The sequence below is a fragment of the Clinocottus analis genome, unplaced genomic scaffold (genome assembly GCF_023055335.1).
Source record: "Clinocottus analis isolate CAN_PGR_092001 unplaced genomic scaffold, fCliAna1.0.p SCAF_4, whole genome shotgun sequence".
NCBI lineage: Eukaryota > Metazoa > Chordata > Actinopteri > Perciformes > Cottidae > Clinocottus > Clinocottus analis.
In genome coordinates, this window is record NW_027176153.1 from 22,631,611 (window position 1) to 22,656,385 (window position 24,775).

The 24,775-nt window shown below is 42.8% G+C and overlaps 3 protein-coding genes across 14 annotated transcripts in view; 1 reads left to right on the top strand and 2 right to left on the bottom strand.

The window, feature by feature from the left end:
* Positions 1-1,762: 1,762 nt before the first annotated feature.
* On the bottom strand, positions 1,763-8,544 carry nol9 (nucleolar protein 9). Of its 4 annotated transcripts, none has more exons than XM_068597369.1 (13): positions 8,319-8,544; positions 6,870-7,412; positions 6,564-6,774; positions 6,295-6,425; positions 5,969-6,104; positions 5,254-5,350; positions 4,854-4,951; positions 4,172-4,339; positions 3,818-4,070; positions 3,602-3,716; positions 3,257-3,431; positions 2,409-2,542; positions 1,763-2,281 (listed from the first exon to the last, which is right to left on the bottom strand). In XM_068597369.1, exons 2-13 carry the CDS (start codon positions 7,353-7,355, stop codon positions 2,162-2,164), a joined length of 2,124 nt encoding a protein of 707 aa, XP_068453470.1. In that variant the 5' UTR covers positions 7,356-7,412; positions 8,319-8,544; the 3' UTR covers positions 1,763-2,161. The 4 variants fall into 4 exon arrangements, with proteins under 4 accessions (XP_068453470.1, XP_068453468.1, XP_068453471.1 ...); XM_068597367.1 differs by lacking the exon at positions 8,319-8,544 and adding an exon at positions 7,946-8,110; XM_068597370.1 differs by lacking the exon at positions 8,319-8,544 and adding an exon at positions 7,889-7,941.
* On the top strand, positions 8,385-15,144 carry zbtb48 (zinc finger and BTB domain containing 48). The gene is made up of 11 exons (XM_068597383.1): positions 8,385-8,591; positions 9,545-10,284; positions 10,381-10,709; positions 10,787-10,892; positions 10,989-11,081; positions 11,163-11,249; positions 11,356-11,510; positions 11,639-11,775; positions 12,315-12,479; positions 12,581-12,669; positions 13,612-15,144. Exons 2-11 carry the CDS (start codon positions 9,568-9,570, stop codon positions 14,044-14,046), a joined length of 2,313 nt encoding a protein of 770 aa, XP_068453484.1. The 5' UTR covers positions 8,385-8,591; positions 9,545-9,567; the 3' UTR covers positions 14,047-15,144.
* klhl21 (kelch-like family member 21) overlaps positions 14,387-24,775 on the bottom strand; it is a 76,744-nt gene continuing 66,355 nt past the window's right edge. For 4 of the 9 annotated variants that reach the window (XM_068597375.1, XM_068597379.1, XM_068597378.1 and 1 more), the window contains exons 2-5: positions 19,196-20,289; positions 17,840-18,245; positions 17,214-17,286; positions 14,387-16,586 (exon numbers count right to left, since the gene is read on the bottom strand). In XM_068597375.1, coding sequence (XP_068453476.1) covers positions 16,251-16,586; positions 17,214-17,286; positions 17,840-18,245; positions 19,196-20,222 — 1,842 coding nt within the window. In that variant the 5' untranslated portion in view covers positions 20,223-20,289 and the 3' untranslated portion in view covers positions 14,387-16,250. Of the gene's footprint in view, positions 16,587-17,213; positions 17,287-17,839; positions 18,246-19,195; positions 20,290-20,719; positions 21,510-21,562; positions 21,631-23,227; positions 23,311-24,775 lie in introns of those variants that run through there. The other 5 variants (XM_068597371.1, XM_068597374.1, XM_068597373.1 and 2 more) reach the window with 4 other exon arrangements.

Below are 24,775 nucleotides of genomic sequence, written 5' to 3' on the forward strand. Positions count from 1 at the left end.
ATCATTTTTAAGAGATAATGACATTCCTCTTGCCTTTGGAAATAATGCTTTACTACTGGTATATTTTGGCAACCTGAGAATATACATTACGAATATTCACTACGAACTAATGTTCAACTTGAAGAGGGACATCAAAATATTGTTTTAAAATCTTTATTAATGTCAGACAATTAGGTTAACACACGTCAAACTGGGGTTCAATGCACAAACAGTGGGAGAGACGAGGGGTGAAAAGAGCCGGAAATAGAGTGGTTTATCTACTTCCATGAATCTTTCAACTGATTCGGGTGATTTGAGCGATTTTAAGGACACGATGCCTCTACATTGTTACTTTAACCAGCAGAATTGTCATTGAAGTGCACTGTTGAATTGTTTGTCTGATAGAGAGGGTGTAACATAAGTAGTGTCCTTGGTACTTTCATGGCTGTGTTTCAGCCACGAGCATCATGTGTGTGGAACATTTCAAATATTGTTCAAACCTGAAAATCTGCACAATAAAAAAAGCTTGATTTGGTATCTTTGCTTAAAAAAAAACCCTTTCAAAATATATATTTTCTCACTATCAATTAATCCCGTTTTCGTACAGAACTAGTGCTAAAGACTTGCTCCATTTGATCAACAGACTAACTTTCCCTCTCCAACTTTGATGCCAGATTACAAAAGCTATGTTTAACATACTGGTTAATTAACCCATGGCAGCATCAAGTCAATCCAAAAATAACAAATGCATTTCACAGATGTGTGTTATTTCTGATTCAGGTCCATGTTGACCGTCTAGTGTCACCTCCACAGTGGGATTTCTCTTTGGTTTGCACGAGGTCTACAGGGGGGGAAAAAAAACAATGACAAAGCCAAAACAATGACGCTGCTGAAATGCGGCTGTGTTGTGTTTGTGCGCTCTCACCCTCAATAAAGAGGCGGGGAACTGCGAACAAAGAACAACAAGGGGGCAGAGAGGGGATGTTAAAACAGCCCACTTCACATATTAACAATTCTTCCCTGTGTGAGAGAGGATGTTTATGACTGAGTGGTCCTCCATCCTCGGTGAGATCTTTAAAAAAGGTCAGTCTGCATACAAGTCGGTGCTTTTAAAACCGTTATGAAACATTAAAGTTATTCAGCAATATAAGCCATTGTCTTTGACAGTCTTTTTATTTGTATTATTACTGCCCTTGAGACATCTGCTGTGGTTCAGAGCAAAATCTCAACATGCATGTGCTGCCCCCTTGAGGTCCAAAAGGCAGCTCCAAGCAAGAAAATGGTCCATAAATTTGATCCCTTATATCCCACAAGGGCCTCAATAGGAAAGCATAAACATGTTGCATTTACAATTTGTAAATGATTTGAGTGACCTAAGACAACAGGACCACTTCTGTGTATCCTTTAATAACACAATACTGAATGTACAGCAGGTAAGCAACAATAAAAATAGTCATTTCTGTTATTCCTCCCACCGGCATGAATGCACAATCCTGACAAAATGGACTTTATAATCAAACGAAATGTCAGGTGAAAGATCGCTGCTTCACTCTTCCCCACTCTGTTCTTTACTTGTATGTTAGATGCAAGCAGAAACAACATATAAAGTCCTGGCTCTGGACATTTTATCCAATACAATTGTCATAAATGAAAGAACTGTCTGAATCAGGGACGATACTGTACATGTTAATAAAACTTGAAATCCACATGGACCCATGACTATGAAACAAATATCAGCGTCGGTCGAAAAACACTTAAAAACAAGAAAACCACTAAGTCATAATAAACAGTGTTTCTTATTTAATATCTGGCAGGTTTTTTTTGAATTCCTCTGCAGCTTTGGAATGCCAACTACACAATACAGACACATCAAAGACAATACAAAGTGTGATATTATTATCCATGTGACAGAAAACGCTGACACTCCTTCACAGTCTCATCAAATATATATATATGTATATGCCTACAGTAGGAGGTTGTCAGTCCAGCAACCGGAAAGCAGCCATCTCTTCCTGCACAGTCTGTCACACTGGCTGTTCTGTCAGACTGAATCGTGAAATAAAAATACAAAAAAAACTGTCCAGCACAACCTCAGTTCTGTACATTCAAAAAGGCCAATTGGGACTGGTTTGGCGTGAGAAGCCAGTCAAGAAGGGTAAAGGGCAATACAGTGTGGGAAATGTCATTTTGTCCCCGTCTGACTGGGTCTCGTTAGTCCCTTGAAGACTCGTAGCTTTCCGGCGCCGGTGAGATCGAAGCTGTAGTCTGTAGTGACATACGGCATCTCTCCGTCAAACCCAGACTGAAACAGACAAAAAAGGTACCATGAGTAATCCCAATACTAAGCTTTAGATGTCACTTTGTACATCAAAGCTAGGCAAAAGATGGTCCTTTAAGAGTGCAGTGTTATGAAAGGGCAGTCTTCTGACCTGTGTTGTGAGGATGCAGGATGGCAGCGATATCGCGCCCAAGAGGAGACAATTGACCTTACGAAGGATGGAGGGATCTACAGGCGTCAGCAAAAAGTACAGACCTCGACCGATGTCGATACCTCGAAGCACACCTGGAACACACCGGCATGTCCATTCATTACAACTTTGCATTTCAAGTCAACAACCAAGAGCTATCACCTTCTCCCTAATGACCCGTTTTGGCGTTCCTGGAGACCTCCAGGTCCTCTTTAAGCAAACATAACATTGTTTTAGCCGTTTATAAAACAGATAACTGCTTATAAACTGATGGCCGCCACAGAAAATATTCAGATTTTTGTTGTTAGAGTTTGTTCATTAGTGACACCATCGGTAATTACAACCACTCAGTTGTATTTCCCTGACGTGAACTTAGATAAGACCTTTTCTTTGTTTGCACTCCAAGTATTAAATTATTACATTTTTATACATTTTTAATGACTTTTTTGATGGGTGATTGTTGTTTGTACTCTTTGTTTATAGTAAAAATAGTATAAATATAGTATAAATAGCCAGCTCTTTGACGAACTGACATATGAAACAAAACATATCCTTGTGAATTACTTCTTGTCCATATATAGGCTATACAAGCATATCAACTATTTGCTTATTTTATGTAAGATTTAGGGTCATTTCTGTAATCAAATATTTTTTTAAATGTGCTAAAATGTTGTCATTGGAAAACAGTTCCCACTTTTGTATGTGCTGACAAGTTAGATGGCCATTTTATTATTATTACTATATTTATTATTAAAGAAACAATTTAAGGATTTGAGCGTTCATACAGAAGGCCAGGCGGGGATACATACCGAAGCCCACACATGGGCAGATGGGAGCCTGGGACAGCAGGACTGGGCCTCCCCGGCTTGAGACTTTCTCTCCCAGGCAGCAGAGTCCCACCAGACTAGAATTGGCCGCATAAAACATGTGACCCGGCACCACCTCACAATGGATCACACCTAACGCCACTGCCGTGTTGGGCACCTATGAGCCAGGAGTGAGACGTTAGTTTATTGTAAAACACAACTAAAACGGAAGACTTTGCACAGGCCAGCAAACTTTTCCATTTCCTCAAACCCCCTTCTGATGCTATGAGGCATCATTTTCATTGCCGAAGACTACGATGATGATGAAAGGCGTTTGAACTCATGTACCTGGTATGGGGTGAGGCTGTGCAGAGGTCGAATTGGTCCGGGGTCAGGAGACTGCAGCTGACTCAGGTAGGCCAGCATCGACAGCTCTCTGAGCTCATTAGTACGCTGGTGTTTTCTGTCAAATACAAAGCATCAAAACAGAAAATGATGTAATAATGAAGGGTTTTTTTTTTTTTACATGTAAATGCCAACACAGGTCGATGATGGCAGACTTACGCTGCTCCTTGGCGCCCCACTCCTTGAAACTCCGACTGTATCTCGAGGTGAGTGTAACTTCTGGAGGGACCGAGGCTCTCCGTGAACTCGGCCAGAGCGGTCAGGGCCGGCGGGTGCGTCTGGTAGCCGTGTGCCGTCTTCAGAAACTCGGGAGTGAGGGCGTGGCACTGGCTGGTGCCGCTGTGACTGAGCTGGACCACGTGCGAGACCGGGAGGAAGCGAATCATGTCCACGAGCACGTCAAATCCAAACCCTGTGGACAGCCCCAGAAACAAGCAAGCGGTCAAAAACCCATTACAGCGAGTATAGTTCATTCTTTTTTTTTTTTTGTCATAGAGGGTAGTTTGAGCTGACCTTTGACCCAGCCCATGGTGTTGATAATGACAGGCGTGCCTTTGCTCCGGGACCGTCTACACCACAAGGATTTAAGGGACTCCAGGTAGCGCTCGATGTCCGTCTCGCACGACGCACTGCCGTAGTAGATCATGTGCTCTGGTGTGCACTGATGTGTGAAAGGAGGACCTGGAAAATAAATAACTCAACGTTAGTCCGCTTGTTTTTCCACTAATGGAGAGAGCAGCGCAGATAAATAATGAAGAAACAGTTTGACATTTTGGGAACCGTTATTATTAGCCTTTTCGTCAGAAAGATTCATAACGCGCAAATATCTGTGTAGGAAAAAAAATGGTGATATTGCCAAGAAATGGTCCGGCACAAAACCCCATAATTATATAACTTTTTAATTTAGTAACCTTTGCATGTGCTACGGCTGGGAGGCAGTATGTATTCTGGTTGGATAGAGCGAGAAAGCAAATACACCTTTCCCCACAAAATGTTTCTTTTAAACACGTTGACTTACTAATACATACAAAAAAGATACTTTGAACCACAAGTGTGTTTAATATAGATTTTTCACAACATAACAGTCCAAATGTTTCCCAGATTTCTTTTGACTGTTGAAGTTTAAAAGGAAGTAAACGAGCACTCAAGCTGTTGCCGAACAATGCAACTCCGTTGTAGAAAAAGAAAAACTTACCCAGAAGTGGTCTTCTGACAGTCGACAAAGACAAGCAACCAGCGGGCGTGAACTCCGTTTGACCGAGGTCGCCTTCCAAATAATCTACACTCGCAGTGCTGCAGACAGATGCACAATTAGTTTTCTATGAAAAACATTAGAACATACCATGACAGAACAGACGTGACCTTAAAACAATAGTCTTGTATGTCTAAAAATAAGCAGTAATGACCTCTCTAGGAATTGTATGTCAACGGATTGCATTTAAGTACGAAAAATACATACAGATAAAAAACAATTGTATATATCACACATTGATCATAAGTATATGCAACATTAGAACACACTGAATCTAGCATATCAGTTTAAAAAAATATGACAAAATGTTATTATACATTGAAAAATAAGAATGAAAACTCACTGATTTAGTAGGTTATTGATGAGGGTGCGGATGAACGTCGACTTGCCCACATTCTTGGTACCACAAACAAGGATGACTGCACCGCCGTCCATGTCGCCTGTGAATGACAAACATGTGTCCAATACTTTGCCAGTGCAGGATTAAATCTACGTGGTTGTGCAGCCATTACCAGACAAGGAACAGATTGCATTGCATCTGTTTAAATGGATGGCTTTTGTCATACAGACATTTGATGTCCATTATATCAATGTTTGTTTTGGCTTCATTCTGACACGATGGGACTGGCAACACTGCTGAAGCCTTGTTGGCATCTGGTGCACAAAGGAGTGCACAAAGGAGCGATGTCATTGATTGAGAACAGTGACGAGTTCAAAAGTTTAATCATGTGAAGGAAGAGGATGTTTTGTTTGGTCACAAGCTGCAGCAGTAATGGACTTTCTTCGGGGAAGCATCTTATGTCTCATGAGATAGCAGAGTCGGCAGAAGAGAGAAAACAGGAAATGAGAAAGAGAAAGATGCAACAAACTCCCCCGGCAATATATGTAGGCATCTTAACCCTTAAGCCACGACGTCACCCTATCCCTTTTATAATAAATATATATTGGATTTAAGTCTACAATTGCTTCCTAGTCTACAATGTCTGGCCGTAAACAAGCAATAATGCCAATATGTAAAACCTTTACATAACAAGTTGTATGTCTAAAAAGGTGCTTACCTCTGCATGCGCTGACAACCACGTTGAGGCCATCTCTGTAGCTCTTTGACATGTTCAGGCCCTCGATGGCTTTGCCGAGGGGAATCATACCCAAACCATTGAGCGGAGTGTCGAGAACAGCTGACATGAGTTCACTCTACAGGTGGAAACGCTTCTGTTAGACATGTGCAAGACTGACCTTTCACAATGACCTTTTCTCAGAATTCTGCTCACGTTCTTATCGTCTCCTTAATCTCAGCTCTATTCCAAATTCAATGTAGTTTCACTTTTTGTGATTCGGTGAATATTGACTAGTAGCTTAAATGTACAAATATCCGTCAACTCACTATCGGGGGGTCGAACAATTCACTAAGATCCGTGAAGCTCGACAGAAAGCGTGTCAGAGGCGTCTCCATGGGCTCCAGTAGGATGATGGATGAGTTTGATTTAACCTTTTTGAGCAACTTCTTCCATGATGCTGCAAGACACACATTCAAAAAGAGGGAAGAAAAATATATTAGGATGGTGTCACCAAATAATCCTTAAACTCAAACTGATCTATTATAATTAAATCAGCATTTTATGGCAGATTTGAATAGCCTGTTTATCCATTTACCTAGTTCCAGGTACTTTCGGAGAATGGGTACAGCCTCCCTTGTTTCATCTCTGGTGTGGTCAGAGCTTTCCAGAGCTCTGATGGTCAGCGGACAATGTGAAGCTGGGGAGAAGAGTGGATAGGACTGTTGGCCTTCTTCAATGGTGAACCCCATCACTTCTACTCGGCCGTACAGACACGTCAAAAGGCACTTTCCGCGGAAACACAGGGTCTGCGGGTGAAGAAATGTAATGCTCAGTCAAACACATGGATACAATATACGCCACAACAGTTGCCAGATCTTTGTGAAAATATCCTGAAGCATACCTGATCCTTCTGCATGACTAGTACTGCATGGTTTTGTCTGTCATCTCTCTCTGCACAGTTATGGAGTGACTCTTCCTCCAGTCTCCCAAGGCTTACATGTACCATGTCACCCGAGGTCTCCACACCGTTCCCATGAACGGACTTGGAATACTCCCTCCATTCCTCTGAGTTATTCGACTCGTCGTCCATTCTAAATGCTGAACTTCCATTAGCTGAGCTTCCATTAGCCTGTGTCTGAGATGTATGTAATCCAGACTGAGGGGGTTGTTTCTTCATGTCAGAGACATGCTTAGCCTTACTCTTTAATCTCTTAACGGCGGGCTTTTTCTTCACGGATGACTGGTACTCCTTTGCAATTCTGGCCATTGCAGGACTGGAGATGAGCTCTGAGGAACTGACTGGAGGCCGGGACCTTTTCCCCCTCACGTCCCTCCACTTCAGAGATTTTGCTTGGCCCTTGATCTTTTCGGGTTTATTCACCTTCATGGTCCTGTATTCAACAATATTTCATGTGGGTGCTGATGAAAAACAAAAGGGGTGAGCCTGCAAAGACAGAGAGAGAGAGACAGGTGTCACTATGACGTCATCTCCATGCACAAAGACAATTGCTATTAACTAAATAACTGATTGATAACATGTGGTTAGTAAAAATGATAATGATGAAGTGTATTTGAACACCACCTTTGATACAAGACATGCAGCTCAAACGAAAAAAGTACAGTGCTTGCGTAAATGTACCCAAGTAATGCCATTAGCCACTGACAAGAACGTCATTCTTTATCAAACCAAATTAGCCAGCTAGCTCGATTTTGCAGTAATTTGAAAGCAGTTTAAAGCTAAGCTAACCACGCTGCTACGTAACACGAGCTACTTGTTAGCTCTAAACGTGACACTTCTTGTATTGTGCATTTGTTTGTCAACATGGGAGGCTGAACAATAAACACTTACATACACGCGGACACGACAAAGAGGAACCAGCTGTCAGACAACAATGAATTTTAAACTTGGCGTGAAGTTACCTGGCAGCTATGCTAACTGTTCGCTAATATTATTGCAACCAGGTGGAGAAAACTTACCCCTGCTTGTGAGAACAAAAACAACGCGGAACCGTAGAGATGATTCTTAGTTTTCTTTTTAAATAGATAACATTTATAATTGGTTAAAGTGAAGCCAACGAGCTGGTTAGCTGTTACTAAGGCGATGCTAATAGGCTACCTTGCGTGTGTGAGCCACCAACAGACGTCGCGTCTCGATGGTCGACTATGAACTAACCCGGAGTTTTATTTTTTAGATGTATATTATTAAGCACGACTATTGTATTGTATTTAGCCTATTCACAGACATATACGTATGTATACAAAATGAATGTAGCTCCAAATAGTCATTATAAAGCGGGCTATTTTGAGATACCAGTATGCATCTGGATGTTCAATAATGGACAACAAATACCTTTCCCTGTATTTCGGTCGCGTAAACAGCGTCACATCCTCTTCCTTCTACAGTTGTTTAGGGCCCTACAAGAAGCAAAAACGAAGCATGTAGCGCCTTTGCGACGTGTTCAATCTATTTACAGTGCATCCGAAGCAGGTGCAGCTTTAAAATATAAGAGATGAATAATCAGTTTTCATCGATCCTGCAGATGTGAGTCTCTGAGTGCGGCTGTCGGGTGCGGACCTCGCTAAGGGATCGTCTTAAAATGTGTGCAAGGAAATAAACGTTGAGGTGCGTAACTTGGGCAGGTCGAGGTTTTGCAAATATTTAATTTCATTCAGTGTCAACATCGCAACAAAAAGAAGCAGTCTGAGGAAATATAGGACTACGAGAACACTTCATTTAAATAATCAATATATTTAATGTAGTTAGCACTGACACGCGTAATTTAATTATCTTAACTTGTAAGACTAGGAAACTTAACATGATGCAAGTAATATAAAGCTCTCCAAAATAATCCAACACGTATTAAAAATGTTAAGGTTTCAGGTATGCACTGTGATTTTGTCATTTCAATTGAATTATATAGTAGTACACGTATTTCCGGCGTCATAGATTTTAAATGATCAGTATTAGAAAGAGTGTTACTTCTCATACATATATGGCCCCTAAAGGTACCTTGTCGATATTGTTGACACCACGTGTCTTATTTGATCTTGTGTCTGGCATTACGATGCAACCAGCGATTGTTTTCCATATGAATTAGTCCTGTTTCATCTAACCATCAGTCCAAAACTCAGAGATATTCAGTTCTTTATGAGGCAAATAATATTAATAATAATAATTAAAAAATCAATAACAAAAATAGCTCTAATAGTTCTGTTGATTGTTGATTCTGCTTCATTCGTTTCTTTTACTCGAAAATATAATAATATAATATAATATAAATTTGATATTTTCAGATGTGTATATTTGCTACTTTTATTCAACATAAGTGATAGTAAACTCATCACTTTTTTGTTTTTGAACTGGTCGCCAAATGAAAGAAGGAATTTGAAGATGTCAAGTTGGGCTCTGGGAAATGTTCACTATGTTCGGACTCATGGATAAGGCTAAATAGATTTAGTCGCCGTTTACAGCCCTAATCTAAACTATTACTGTAAGTTGTGTATTGATGGTTACAAATAGTAAGTAAAGTAGCTTTATATACATAGATAATAATGTGCTTGTGTGTCATTCTGCAGCAGACTTCAGTGAAACCGGAGGGATGCCTGCAGCAGAGAGCAACCATGCACTGCGTGTCCTGTCCTCCCTGAACCAGCAGAGGGCAGCAGGGAAGTTTTGTGACGCCGTGTTAAACGTAGGAGGCGGTGTGGTCCACTTGGCCCATCGCAACATCCTTGCCTGTTTCAGTGAACTGTTCCAACAGTCCGACATGCCCGCCGCATCGTGCACGGAGTTCTGCCTTCAGGAGTGTCCCAACGACGGCCTTGAGGTGCTCCTGAACTTTGTCTACACCGGAGAGCTGAAGTTGGGACCCGACAACCTCGAGAAGGTGCAGCATGCGGCGTCCAGCCTGTGTGTGCCAGAAGCACTCGCACTCTGCCAGAAGTTCAAGGAGACGTCAGTGGAACCCGTGCCCTTCAAGCGCAAAAGAGGCAGACCGAGAAAGACTCCGTTGGATACGACCCCTCACTGTTCAGTCAAGGAGGAGAACTTGCTTACAGTCACACAAGATGAGTCCAGCATTGACACTGCCATACCCAACTGCATCATAACCACCACCACCACCACCACCACCACCACCCGCTCTGGTCGTGTAGTGAAGGGCCCCAGGCGGCTGGTGACTGTCGGGAGCCCCGCCACAGATCTCACAGCGGCTGAAAAAGTCAGCAAGAAGGCTGTGCTTATCCCCACGGAGACAGAAAGTGGTGAGGATGTCGAGGGGAACCCAAACCCAGATCCGTCGACGAGTGAAACTGAGGTAAAATACAATGTTGCAGTGATTAAATACATGTAGCAAATGATCAAAGATGAATAGAGTGTTCATTGTTATGACCTTGTATTGTGCTATTTGCAGATAACCAACTTGCAGATTGACATAAACGACAACGGTGTCAGACAGGTGTTGGAGGGAGTAGAAGAAGAAGAAGAAGAAGAAGAAGAAGAGGACGATGTGGGGGATTTTGAGGGGATCAATGAAGACACAGATGAGGAGTATGTGCCCATCGAAGAGCCCATTTCCTCAGCGCCGTCAACGTCGACGGCACGGAAGAGCAAAGCCCAGAGTAAAATGGACCAAAACGAGAACGGCGAAGCCGTGGAGGAAGACTCCAAGAAGGATTCGGTGCAATGTCCCATCTGTGAAAAATCCTTCAAGAGCAAATACTATCTGAAAGTCCACAACAGGTACGCAACTTGTGTATTTTTTCACTTCAAACGACTGTAAATGGAACAGCCGACCGATGGTGTGTCTCCTTCCGCAGGCGGCACACGGGGGAGAGGCCCTTTGGTTGCCTCAAGTGTGGGAAGAGGTACTTCAGGAAGGAGAATCTCCTGCTGCACGAGATCAGAGACTGTGCCAAAGTGCAGGCGAGTACCTCTGAATCATGTCTCTCAATATCAAGCAAGATTTAAAAGAAAGTGTTTCAAACTTATTTCTTTTTTCGTGCCGTGTTTCAATGACAGACGTATACCTGCGTGACGTGCTCTTCAACATTTAACGGAAAAGAAGAGCTGCGTTTGCACGTCGTGACCCACACAGGAGATATGCCGCACAAGGTAATACACACAGAACCAACATAATAGCACATTTAAAATGTTCTTAAATAGATTATTAACATGGTGTCTTTTTTGTTACAGTGTTCAACGTGTCCTGAACAATTTATGCACAAGAAAAACCTAACAATTCACATGATGAAGGTCCATGGATATCCCAAACCACATAAAGTACGTTTTCCTGTACTTTCTGGTGATGTACCGACAGGACATATTGATTTCATGCTTCTTATATTTTATATCTAAGGTATTTACGCCTGTTTCATTCTGTTTATAGTGTCCCCAGTGCCCCAAAACCTTCTTGACCCGGACGGAGCTGCGCGTGCACGAAGCAGCCAAACATCGCGGCGAAAAGCCGTTTGTGTGCGAGGAGTGCGGCCATCGAGCCTCGAGTCGAAACGGCCTGCAGATGCATATTAAAGCCATTCACAGGTACTGCGACATGCTTTCTTTTTGTCTGGTTGCATCACACGAGAGGGACCGAACATCAAAATGAGACGATGAGATGATAGCACCTGTGCAGAATGTCTGAGTCTCTTTTTTTTGGTTTTGCTCTACAGAAATGAGCGCCCTTTTGTCTGCAACGTATGTGGCCATGCTTTCACCCAGAAGAACAACTTAAACATGCATCTGCGTATACACAGCGGTGAGAGGCCCTACCAATGCCACCTGTGTGGCAAAACCTTCAGGACGCAAGGTACCAGCCATCCTTCCTGGTCTGCTGCCGCCTTCATCACTATGAACACAACTGTGTTGACGAGATTAGATCACACACACGGCTCGTTGGGGCAATTTGAGTCAAAAAATGTCACTCCTCTCGTAATGCACTGACACTTCCTGGAGATGACAGTACCTAATATCCATTGTGAATAAACATCCTATAAATTCACCAAGAAAATGTTTTAAAAAAGATGCTCCATGTTACTCCAGAGGTGCCTCATAATCCCCAAGTTTTCCATTACAAACCCAAATAGCTGATAGATTATTTATTCTGCTTTTATTGGTGCCAATTTTACAAGATCCACACAAATTTGTTGTAGAGTTGTAGCCCACTGTGTCGCTCACTGTATCCACTGTTTACAAAATCCTTTAATATGAACTTTTGCAGTCAATTCAGTTTTCGACACTTTGAAAATCCCTTGGTTGGATGAATAAATAAAAAGTATAATTTATATATGTGTGTGTGTGTGTGTGTGTGTGTTTGCATTGTATTAATTACTGTCTTTTTAACACCAGCCAGTCTGGATAAACACCACCGGACTCACACTGGCGAGCGTCCTTTTGGCTGTGACGTTTGTGAGCAGCGCTTCACAGAGAAAGGCGCCCTCGTCCGCCACAAGGCCAGCAAGCACGAGGAGGGCCGACCGCACTGCTGCCACATCTGTGGCAAAACCTTCAAGGGTGAGATCTAAACAGCGTGTCGATTATACAGCGTGCCCCGATACGCCCGACGCTCGCACACTCACTGGTGTGATGACTCTTGTGGCGTTTGTCTTCTTCAGCCAGGGAGCAGCTTCGGGTTCACCTCCGGCGGCACAAGGGCATGAGGAAGTTTGAGTGCATCGACTGCGGCTACAAGTTTACCCGACAGGTAAGGCTCGCTAGGAGGGCTGCGAACAAGTGTTCACACTTTTGGTTACTCTTATTCTGCTATACACCAGTAGGGGGGCATTGTCGTTAAAAGGCATATCTATGGAAGCCTATTTCCGCCACACACAAAAAAAATTAGGACATATATATATATATATATATATATATATATATATATATATATATATATATATATATATATATATATATATATATATATATATATATATATATATATATATATATATATATATATATATATATATATATAGTCATTTCTCTCCTGGAATGAAACAGGAAACGTTTTTTTTTTTTTTTCCATTGACTTTTTTCAATTCAACGAAAAGAAAAAAAAGACAACGAAAAAAAAAAGTCGATGAAATGTATTTTTTCTTTTGTCCTTTTTTTGGGGGGGGGGGGGGGAGAGGGTGCGTCCAAATTTTTGTATTTTTTTTTGGTCCTTTTTTTTGTGTGTCTGTGGCGGAAATGGGCTTCCATACATTACAGTTGCAAAAACTAGATAATGTATCTCTGGTTAAAAGATGAGTTTGAATTATTTAATTTAGCACTTTTTCTTCATAAAATGTGGTCATATATGCATATCTAAGACATTTGTATATACAACATATACATATATATACACATATATATACATACACATTTGTGTATGTATTTAATGTTCTTATTCTTATGTGACAGTTTCATTTGCCTGTATGACCTTCTCACCAAAAAATACATGAAAAAAATATACATCCAAACTAAAAAATATACATTCTGTTCACAAAACATCTCATCATAATTTGAGAAGATTAAACTAAAGGGGGTTTTGTCTTTAGTCTTAAAAATGACAAATATTAATATTAGATTATGAATTCTGTTCATTGCCTAATCAATGACCTGACAGCTTTTGAACCCTCTCATCTGCACACGCCTCCTCTTCCAGGCACACCTGCGACGACACATTCAAATCCACAAGCGCACCGAGAACTACAACCCCCGGCAGCGGAAACTGAGGAACGTCATCGTGCAGGAAGTGGACGGCGCGAGTCCCGGCGAGAACGACGCAACGAAGGAAGACGCGGCGACCGCACAGGACGAGGCCGTCGCCGCCGCCGCCGCCGGACACGAATCCACCGCCGTGGACTCGGGGACGAGCCGCCTCGCTTCCAGCTGCGTCGTGAGCGTGATGATCGAGTCGAGCGGCGCGGGAATAGAGGAGGTGGTGGTGTCCGACCGGCACCTGGTGGGACGCGACGACGCGGCGGAGAGCTTCTCTGTGCCGGACGTCTTGCAGCAAACACCGCTGGTCGCCGAGGAGTACGAGGCCACGATGGACATGGAGGACATGGTTGAGGATATACCAGAGATGAAGACTTGAGGACTGAAAGACCAGAGACTAGAGTGGACGTTCCTGTCTCCTTCATGAGAAGCACCGACATGGGATGGAAAGACATTTTGGACCTTTCAGTTCCAAAGATGACACTGCAACACGGTTTCTAGCGACGACTTTCCAACCATGCAAGAGTAGAAAAGCAAAATCATTCTCAAGCTTTAAGTAGTTGACTGTAAATGAGCCGCATGCGTGTGAAGGATGCATGAATGTGAAGACATGTCTTTTGTTGTTGATTGAGCCCCTTTTTATCAATGAGCCTACAGCAGAAAACAGCAAAAACAGCAAAACAGCAGAATTGGAATGAAACACTGCACAAGTTATTTTATTTGTTTGTTTGTTTTATTTGTGTACACATTAGCTTCCTCTTGCTATTTATAAAAAATATTTTCACTCTCAGCTGTAACTACTGTCCACTGTTTATAAGAAGTTCATTAGCAACCTGCTAAGATCTCATCAAATGTGACTCCAACCTGCGGTTTAATTTTCGGTAACCGCACCGTAAACATTTGACAAACATAGTACGTGAGGTTACAAAAATCCATTCCACATCACAAACTTGTATGAAAACTAAGACGATGATAAAAAGGATGCATAAACAAAACCATAAAAACACTAACGCTAAATGACATGAAAACAAAATTGAGATTCTTTTGCACTTCCAGTTACTGCCGACACACATTTACGGAGCGTTACTTTCTGAATGCAACTGAAAGGCGGGTACATCTTAAGCAACCACAGCACAAATATATCATTAAATAAACATACAAATGTCAGGTAAATACAATTCTTAAGGAAATTTCTTCATGCACCTTTTGACTGCTGGTTAAAAAAAGGCCGACAACAAGGAGATGCCTAATTCTCACTAGCAGCAGAATCTCAACCCCAGTACAAGTCAACATCACACGCAACCTCTCACTTTGAGCACAAGATACTTCAATCCATCCTATGGAGCCAAATGTCTGTTTAGTAGTTCGGCACCAAATCCCTTTTTTTACATTTCGAGCTTCTATTTTAGTTTTTTGAACGACGCTTCAAATTTCTGTAGTCATGTTTTTGACTACAGGACTTTTGACTTGGATAAACAGCGACAAATATAGATTGAATTTCAATAAAGACTTGTAATATTATTGTAGCCTAATCTTGATCTGCAGCTGTGGAGACGTACAGGGTTTTAACACAGTGAATAGAGGCAACAAAAATAAATATCCTGCACCAGCTCTACCTTTTTAGTGCTTTACATCAATTGTGATTACTGTCGTTTTTTTGGAATGTAAACAGATTATTGCTGTTTCTGAACAAATATCACAGTACACAGAAACACTTTGCCCAGTAGGAGACTGTGTGCTGCTCTTTGCTGAAGGTGGAGGAAGTTAACCAGTTAGACTTCAACCTTGGAGTCTTTTCTCGTGTAACACCAAAACATACAGTAAACAAGCTTACTTTGTGCAGCTTTTCAAAGTTCCTAATTGTGAACTTGTGGACTTGCTGCTGCCCCCTTGTGGCCAATGAGGGGAAAAACAAGCACCGCAGCCACCAATCACAGTCACGTTTTCTTTTCTTTTTGCTCTCTGTCATCAGGGGAAAGTTATAAACCCATCACTGCTTTATGTCCCGAAAAAGGAAGCGAAGATGACAAAACATACTTGGACAAAAGAGACAGTAGTATTGAAAGTGTTAAAGAGTCTATTTTGGTTTTATAAGACAGAAAGACATGCAGGATGAAGCTGCCAGTATTCAACCTCTCACTTGTGTAACCTCCCAAAATGTATCCAACATTTACACGCCGTGATTGCTTAGTTGTTGATTATTGTTGTCAATTTTTATGTCAACAAACAAGTGCAGCACTAGGAATGCCTTCCAAAAAAAAGATAAAGAACATCCATCCCCGAAATGATGGCCGGCGTTTCACTTCGCCTCCAAGTGTAGCTGTTCAGAACCAACAACAGCACATCCTACACACTAATTCTGATGGAGCACAACCCGGACCCTGAGGACTAACCGCTTGGTTAACTTCCCCACCTTCAAATCGAAGGCAGTGGCTTCCCTTAACTTAAGTGTACATTCGGGACCGTCTCTAACACAGTGAGACCAAACAGGGTCGAGCAGCACCCGGCCTTTCTCTCACCCGGGCAGTAGACAATGAGAGAGAGAGCAGATTGAAAGTGTAACGGGGGTTTCGAGGTCCTCGCTCAGTGTGCTGGGTTCACATCCTGGTTCTGGTTTTGGTTGATATTGTTGTTGAGATTGTGGAGCGCTTGGTGGCGGTGGTGGCGATGCAGGTGGATGGCGTTGGACTCGGGTATCTCAGTGGGTTCGAACGCGACGGACATTTGGGGCATGAACTGGCGGAATATGCTGACGCTGCCGTGCCAGAAGGTCGGCTGAGGGAGCCGCCCGGCGAGCGTCCACGAGCGGGCGTCCGGATCGAAGGCCTCCACCACGTCCGACAGCTCAAAGGTGTTGTCGTAACCACCGGACACGTAGAGTTTACCGCCCAGGGCCGCCACACTGCCTCCAACGTGCACCTGGGGAAAGAAAAGAAAATCAGATTTTCCCCAAAAATTACAAAAGAATATACTGCATGAAGCAAATATAAAATAACTATTTTCCCTAATTATTTATGCATTTGAATTTTGATACCAACACTAGTGAAATTCTACTATTCTTTATACACACTCCAATGTTAGGGTATAAAAACAATACAGATACACATGTGTAAAAAATCATTTAAATACACACTCTGCTCTGGATCAATCGTCGTCTTGGAAAATATATTTATGAATAAAAGTGTGCTAATCCCAAAAACAAAAGGACAAGTAATGAGTTAAATAAGAAGAGAAAGGTTCCACTCCACTGATTGGAGGTTAAAGGATAATTATAAAGCTTAACATTTATTTGTACACACACAGTATTCAACAAAATGTAGTATTACTTATTGGTTTATTTTTGCTATATGACGGGCTCATAAACATTTATTTACTGCCTTTTGTTGGTCTTGGAGCTAATGTGTTCAATTCATATCATTTTCAGGAAGGTTTGATGAATTATAACAGTTTTTATGATCACCTTTGTTACCGACGCCTCTGAGTCACAACTATGAGCGATCATAACAGGGCGCTAATAAAAGAAAGTGTCAGGTGGGGAATACTAACCTGGGTCATCGGACTAATTTTGTCCCACTCGTTCTTCTGAGGATTATAAACGTCGACCTCGGCCGAGTCATCCCTATGAATAGAAGCACAGCAAAGTCAAACTGCTGCTAAATACTTTAAATGTATTCACGCAAACATCACCGAGTAATGCAACCACAATGTTTAATGAACACATACCTATTTTGGGACTTTGAAATAAATGACTCATATCCAAAATATTAAAGTAGTCTTTCTGTCACTGAGACCGGGACGTATGATTCAACTGTATTTTGACTCTTAAACTAATGATTAGTGGATTTTTGTTCCATTAATCGTTAGTTTCTCACAGCAAGGAAGTGAGCAGAAAGTTATACTTTATAAGTGTATAGTTTAAAATCTTAATCTGAGAAGTAAGTGGTAGTTTAAAGTTAGAAATGTGAAGTAAAAAGTACAATTTTTCTCTCTGAGACTAGAAGTATGAAGTAGCATAAAATGGAAATACCCAAGTAAAGTACAAGTACCTCAAAATTGTATTTAAGTAAATGATCTTAGTCACTTTCCACCACTCGCGTTTAATAATGCATAATGATAAATTAAACTATAAAGACTCAGTTTAAATGTGTACCTGAAGCCACTTTTCTCCTCACCTGATGAAGTAGATGAGGCTTTTGAGGGTCACAGTTTTGGGGGTGAAGGACCACGGCGGCAGCTGTCCGCAGCTGACCACGCTCCAGCGGTTGGCGTCCGCGTCGTAGCTCTGGATGGTCATGGTCTCCTCGCCGGTCAGCGAGCCGATGGCGTACAGGCGCCCGCTGCACGTGGTGGTGGAGCAGTTGTCCATGGCGTGCAGCATGGGCGGCAAGGCCTCCCAGCAGTCCAGCGCTTGGTCGTAGCGCTCGGTGCTGTCCGACGCCACCACGTACAGCTGACCTTTCATCACGCAGGAGCTGTGGTACTCGCGGGCCTTCAGCATGGGCGCCGCCTCCGTCCACTCGTTAACGCTCGACTTGTAGCGCCACACGCCGTCGTAGAGGCGAGAGCCGTCGGAGCCACCTGGAGGACACAGACGCGTTGAGTCGATGGTTAATATGCATCAAGGATAAGTTCCAATCCTCCAGGAAATAAGATGAACAACAACGCTGCTGCCAAAAATCAGAGATTTTATATTTCAAGCTACTTAGTTGCCCTTCAAGTTTGATTGCTTTAACTTCTCGTGATGTCAATGTTGATTGCACAATGTAATGACTGTAGATTAATGACACCAGCTGTGTTTTTGCAAAATCTGAAAGTGATCTGGTTGTCTTTCTGACAGTAGTAACAAAAAAAAAGGATGTCCGTTTCCTCTTTAAAAAAAAAAAAGCCGAATGTAATTATTGATTCAAATTTGACACCAATTAGATCAGATTTACTTATAGAATCAAAGGTTATGAAAATAAATCTAAATCTACCCGTCGACATTACGCTAGGTACGTACAAACCACATGCTTCTGTTATTTCATTTCATAGTTATTGCTGTCCTCTAAGGATTGAGTGAACACTGCTTAATGTGTTTTCTAGCAGGGGATCAAAGCTCTGAAACACGATGAGGATGAGGATGATGAAGATGATGATGATAACACCACTGCTGTCCTGGCAGCACACCATGTCCCGCCTCACCCTGCCTTGGTCACACAGGGGAGATGCCAACCAAAGAGCCTGCAATTTATTTATACAAGCCTGTCGGCCATTTTATAAAACGAAGGAGCGGGAATGGAAATCTACCGGCTGGAGCGTTGACACTGCAGGGAATCCAATGTACACAGCGACTGTAACCACTGCACATTGTCTGTGGTTTGTCTTTCAGTAAGAGGAACACCAGACAAAGCTGAACTCTTACTTCCAAATGGAGTACAACTTCCTCTGTGCCACATTTATGAATAAACTTTTCCGATACTCTAGAATACTATAGTTTTTTTAATGCAAATTCCTGCGAGACCTCAATATTATAGTGTGAAAAAACTTACCTGTGACATACATATCGCTTCCGAGGGCAGCTATGCTGTAGCCTCCCCCGAGGTGGTCGGGAAACTCGGCCAGGTAGCGCCACTGTCCGGTCTGCGGGTTGTAGCAGTCCACCGTGACCAGCTCGTCGCAGTCCTGGTCGCAGCCCCCGACCACCACCAGGATCTCTGCCAGCCCCGTGGACGGCCGCGGCCGCATCCGGTGGCAGGGTCTGTCGTGGCGGTCGTACTCGCAAGACTGGAAGCTGCGGGCCTCGTTCACCATGCGGAGGCAGGTGGGCGACAGGTAGACGAGCGGGTCGCTCTCCACGTGGGCCAGCAGGAAGAACCTCCTGACGAAGGGGAGCCGCACCTGCTGCAGGAGCTCGGGCCAGTAGTGCAGCCTCCGCTGGAGGTCGGACTTCACCCAGCGCAACGCGATTTGATAAACCGCCTCCTCCTTGTCGATGCAAAGCTTATCGTCCGACAGGAACTCCAGGAGACGCTTCCACGGCAGCCGGTTAAAGTCCGACGCTTTGGCCAGCTCCATTATGTTTTTAAGGACAAAGCGGCGGGCGCTCGTCGCCAGCTCTCGGCAAGCGTAGGCCTCCGCAAAGTCCTGGATCTCCAAGCAGTTGGTGACGTCCAGCCGCTGCTCGAGAAAAGCGCAGCAGGCCTCCTTGACGGAGGGGAACTGAAACAGATCGGCCGTCTTGAGCAGGACGTCCACGTTGTCCTGCGTGACGGTGACCCGCCCCGTGTAGCAGAAGTCCACCAGCAGGCCTAAAAGCTCGGCCGACACCTCGTGTAGAACGACCCGGTCCATGACGCTCTCTTTTAAAGTCCCCGCGAACATAGCTCGGAAGTAGGTGCTAGCGGCGGCTAGCACCGTGCGGTGGCAGTGGAACTCGCGGCCCTCGGCACACAACGTCACGTCGAAAAACTTGCGCTCGGCGCGGAGTTCGTGGATTCCCCGCAGCAGGTTGAAGGCGTGGGCCGTGTCGAAGAAAGGCAGGGTGGACGGCTGTGTCTGCAACACCGGCTTTTCCATCTTTCCTCCTCTCTCTGGTCGTCTCAGTGTCCGGTGGTTGTGGTCAGGACGATGTTTTCGTTTTCTTCTAAGACAGAAATACACCAGAAACATACATCAGATTCCAGCCGAGTACATGTAGGGCCGCCACTAAAAATGACTTTTAATATCAATTATTGTCAAAATATTTTTTTTTAAAGTAAGAAAAATCCTTTTGCTGTTTTCAAAAGTTCTTGCTATAGTCTTCAAGTTGCTCATTTTGACTGAGCAACAATCCAAGACCCAAAGATATCCAGTTTAAAACCACTTGAGACCAAGAAAAGTAATTTTGGCTTTTTTAAAAAATTAAATAAAATCCACACACGGTGAGTGGCCTGTGATGGTGAAGGAGTTTCAAATTCACACTGATACACAACTACACTGAAAAGTAGCGGCTATTTCAAAAACTATACAAAGTATTGTAACTGTACTCTGAATTATTTTCTTAATAAACTCTAAAAAACTCATCTTACTCCTACCTGGTGAGCCCCTCTTGGCACGTTTTTCGTTTATAAAACACGACAGCGAAGCTCAGCACGACTCTGGTCTCTCTTGAGAAGATACAGAGCTCGCTTGTGCTCGAGGGCTATAAATACACCGGCAGTGTCCATATCCAGGCAAGGGTCGGAGGGAGGGGGGGTTTAGGGAGAACACCTCACAGGCTGTGGGCCGATGCTGTGGGGAGAGTACAAGCACCCCCACTGGTATGTCTCTGTGGTCAGTCAGCGTTGAGTAAGTGGTCTTTGAGAGAGGAGCCGGCCGAAACCAGGCCTCACCGCCACCTTCCCGAAAAGCAGCACACCAAAACACAAACGTACCAACAGTTGCACCGAGCTGCTCCGATCACAGCTGACAAACAGGAAGAGGGGCGGATCGAGTGTCAAAAACTATATTTTTATGAATGGTAAAGTTGTATTTACTTTCCAATGCTGGTTAGCGAATGCTAGAAATTCGCTAACTATACGATGTAGACTGTATAACCTCAGGTTGGCGTCACCTTAATGGACTGTGGGTCATTTTCTCTATTTTCTCAACGTTCCTCGTCAATATTTTTGGGAGATATTTCTCATTCCTTCTGAAAATACACAAGTATCTCCTTACAGAGACTTGTTTAAAGGTTGTAATAAAGCCCCCGGTGCGCTGGCCAAAAGGACTAAACACACATTCCACACGAGGGTTCAACAATGCAGCAGTGCACATACTGCAGCTCTGTGAGGGATCAAACCGCCCTCCTGAAGGACAGACAGGACCTCAGCACCCAGACCTGCACTGAAAAAACACCAAACTTCTTTATGTTAGAGAGCATAACGCTAATTCCTTACATAGACGTCTTGAGCTTTCCTCTACTCCGTTGTGTATGTCTCACTCCATCTGCCCTCTGTGACAAATACTGAAAAAAAGTAAAGGAATTTAACCATCACCTCTGGTCTTTATCTAAACATTTTATAGCTGTCAAATATTTTACTCACAAAGAGCAAAGCATTGACTTAGCTTTGTACTTTCAAGTCAGAAGCGTTGGGCAACTTATGATCGCCGTGTTTACCAACCAGATACGAGAATAGCCGACAGACATTTATGCTCTCAAATGAAGCGAGAGAAGGTGAGCGGGAAGGGAATTAATAGATGTGTGGAAACAATATCACTGCAATGAGTGATGACTACTGAGAAATCACTGTAACAGCTAGCATCCCTTTCATCGCGTACTATAACTGCGTTAGCCCGAGGTACAAAGCTGTTAGTCAGAGGACTTTAGTAGCAACCTGGACAAAACTTTGGAGGGTGGTGTGTTGTTTTCAACTACTTAAAATGGTTGATGAGATGGTTTTCATCTATTTCTGTACTTGGGAACCGTGTTAGTGTATTTGGAGACAGGAAAATAATCAGAACTACTGGAAATAGAAACTGACTACGTGAACATACTGAGTTAAAGTTAAAGTTAAAACCAGGAATACAATTAATAGTCTAAAGCCAAGACAGCGGCTTTACGTTTTATGCTATGTAAGCATGACGCTAACATGCTCACAATGACATGATTAGCATGCTAGCATTTGCATATTAGCACCAAGCACAAATCATAGCCTAATAGAATTGTCCGAAACAAAAGTATTTAACAAGCCACCTTTCGACCCGGTGATGACATCAGAGGAAAACTTTGTGGTTTGTCAAAATGAATACAAATGAGGATATCAATGTATGAACCAAATTTCATTGCAATCCATCCAATAGTTGGTAAGATATGTTTCACAAAGACAACATAAGCCAACGTCAAGGCTGCGCTAGAAAAGTAAAGTCAGCAGGATTCATCCTCTGGGGAATATGAATATTTAAACCAACCCAAAGGACCAAGATTCAGAGTAAAAAATACAAAAGGCAAAAGTTTTGAGGGAAACAAAAAACAAAACAATCACAACACCATCATCTTGTAAAAAGCCAACTTTGAACACAAACAAGTGCTTGATTTAGTCCCTGCAATGCAGAACTTTGTGTCACAGCCCCATAAAACTATGTGGCTTCCAAGAGTCCAAGTATTCAACAAGTACATGATGTTTATTTAGGAGCCGTTCTGTGCATGTGAACCGGGCAAATCCAAAACAGACACAGTTTTCATGAAAACATTTCCAGTGTGTTCTCCATCTCTTGGTTTGAATGCTCTCGCTGTCCCTTTTCTGATACGAGCGTGCAATTACCTCCAAAGACAATTTACATGGAAGCTTTAACGCTGCTTTGCATTTTTTTTTGTCATCTCAGTATCAGTCATCATAACAGGAGAACAGTTCTACCGTTTACAGAATCGGCTTGGCGATTCATGAATAATATCTTTGTTTGCAAGCGTTAGGATCAGGCTACTTGTCTCGCACATGACAGAGAATATAAAAAGAGGTGCATAACCTGGAGGGCTTTTTGTCTGCTGCAACAGTGCTCAGTTTCGTGTGATGTAGCACACACACACACACACACACACACACACACACACCTAGCGGGCTCACCGGACTGAGACAGCTGCTCTCACTGCTGTCGATCCAGGCTGTTTGGGGTCGAGGCCGCCATCAGAGTGAAGTCACAGCTGAGCCTGTTTTGGCCATAAAAAGGCAACTGCACCATACTCACTCATAACATCCCCCCACATACACACACACAAGGATCCAATCCTTCTCTCCATCATGCACATTGGAAGAAGGTGAAGTTGTGCCAGAAACCTCGGCTTCTACAGGACTTTACTTGCGATGAAATTGCGATACTGCTGAATTGCTCCTTTGAAGTCAAAGCTGTTTTCTCTATCTTCAGCTAGTGTCTGACTGAAGCGTCCTTGAATCCAGTGAACCCCCCACCAGGTCAAGTCTTTTGATGACTGAGCTCACAGCCCTGCTACTGCCAAGTGAATAAAGCCTTCACATTATTTATTAATCTTGTATTGGCAAAGGACATTTTTGTGTGCACCCCTACCCCCACCTCCACCCCCACCCCAGAAGGCTCGTTTCACATGATAAAACCACAAGGGATCATTTCAAATACCGTGCAATGCGCTCCTTCATCTGGCCCTACATTCCTCTAATTCCTGCTCCTGGAACGAGACTTGGAGGTTACGATCAGTTGAGGAAGAAGTATTCAGGCCTTTAATATGAACATAGCTGGCAATTCTACATGAAAGATACTCAGTTACAAATAAAAGTCCAGCTTTCAAACGCTTACTTAAATAACAGTGTAAACGATTTTATCATGAACATATACTTAAGTGGCAAACTCATTATGGTTCATTTCAGAACTGTAACTGGATAATAATTATTAATTGAGTTAGGTGTTGGCCTAAACAGCACTTTAATGATGCAGCTGAAGGTGGATACATTTTTAATGTAAATACCAAATATACTGCTGTGCATCTTAGCTTTAATACATAATGTATATGTTGTATTCATAATATAAATCTCCAAAGATTAAACAAAAGTAAAAAGTACAATATTTTACCCCAAAGAGTAGTGGGGTAGAAGTAGAAATGAAATAAAAGTACTCAAGTAAAGTAGTTACACGTAACGTTACCTCAAAAGTCCACCAATCCACATAATGAGCACAGTGAGGCCTTAGTCAGAGAAAACGAGTTATCTTCTCAAAGCCATGTTTGGTTCGTGATAATATTCAAATACAGGAGCTCATGCTCGATCATAACACAAAAGGCCCAAAGACACACACACACGCACACACATAAAGTGTCAGTAAATGCTACTTATGATAAATACAACGCTTGGCAAGGAGAATTGTTTCACAACTTCTCGGTTTAGCCAATTAACTTTCCGCATAACGCGTCGACTTGATTTCAAAACAGCCGTTTAAGTGCGATAAGCGGGAATTAATTTCCTTCTATGTCTATATAACGCTACCCAACATTATTTGGTAACATGTCCATCCAGTCCACCGCACGAGAACACAAAAGTCATGTTGACAAATTGCCCCGTAACGTTATTTTCCTATCGCCTATAAGTTTACGTAACGTTAACGCTATTGTCAATATGTCCACCGCTTGGAAGATGAAAAACGTTCAA

Excerpts from the sequence above, each read along its gene's own strand:
- zbtb48 (XM_068597383.1), top strand. The coding sequence starts at position 9,568 with ATGCCTGCAGCAGAGAGCAACCATGCACTGCGTGTCCTGTCCTCCCTG. Across the intron at positions 10,893-10,988 it reads GAGACTGTGCCAAAGTGCAG|ACGTATACCTGCGTGACGTG; the intron begins GCGAGTACCTCT and ends TTTCAATGACAG. Across the intron at positions 11,511-11,638 it reads CATATTAAAGCCATTCACAG|AAATGAGCGCCCTTTTGTCT; the intron begins GTACTGCGACAT and ends TTTGCTCTACAG.
- nol9 (XM_068597369.1), bottom strand. The coding sequence starts at position 7,355 with ATGAAGGTGAATAAACCCGAAAAGATCAAGGGCCAAGCAAAATCTCTG. Across the intron at positions 3,717-3,817 it reads GTGGGGCGCCAAGGAGCAGC|AAAACACCAGCGTACTAATG; the intron begins GTAAGTCTGCCA and ends TGTATTTGACAG. Across the intron at positions 3,432-3,601 it reads ACAGCCTCACCCCATACCAG|GTGCCCAACACGGCAGTGGC; the intron begins GTACATGAGTTC and ends CCTGGCTCATAG.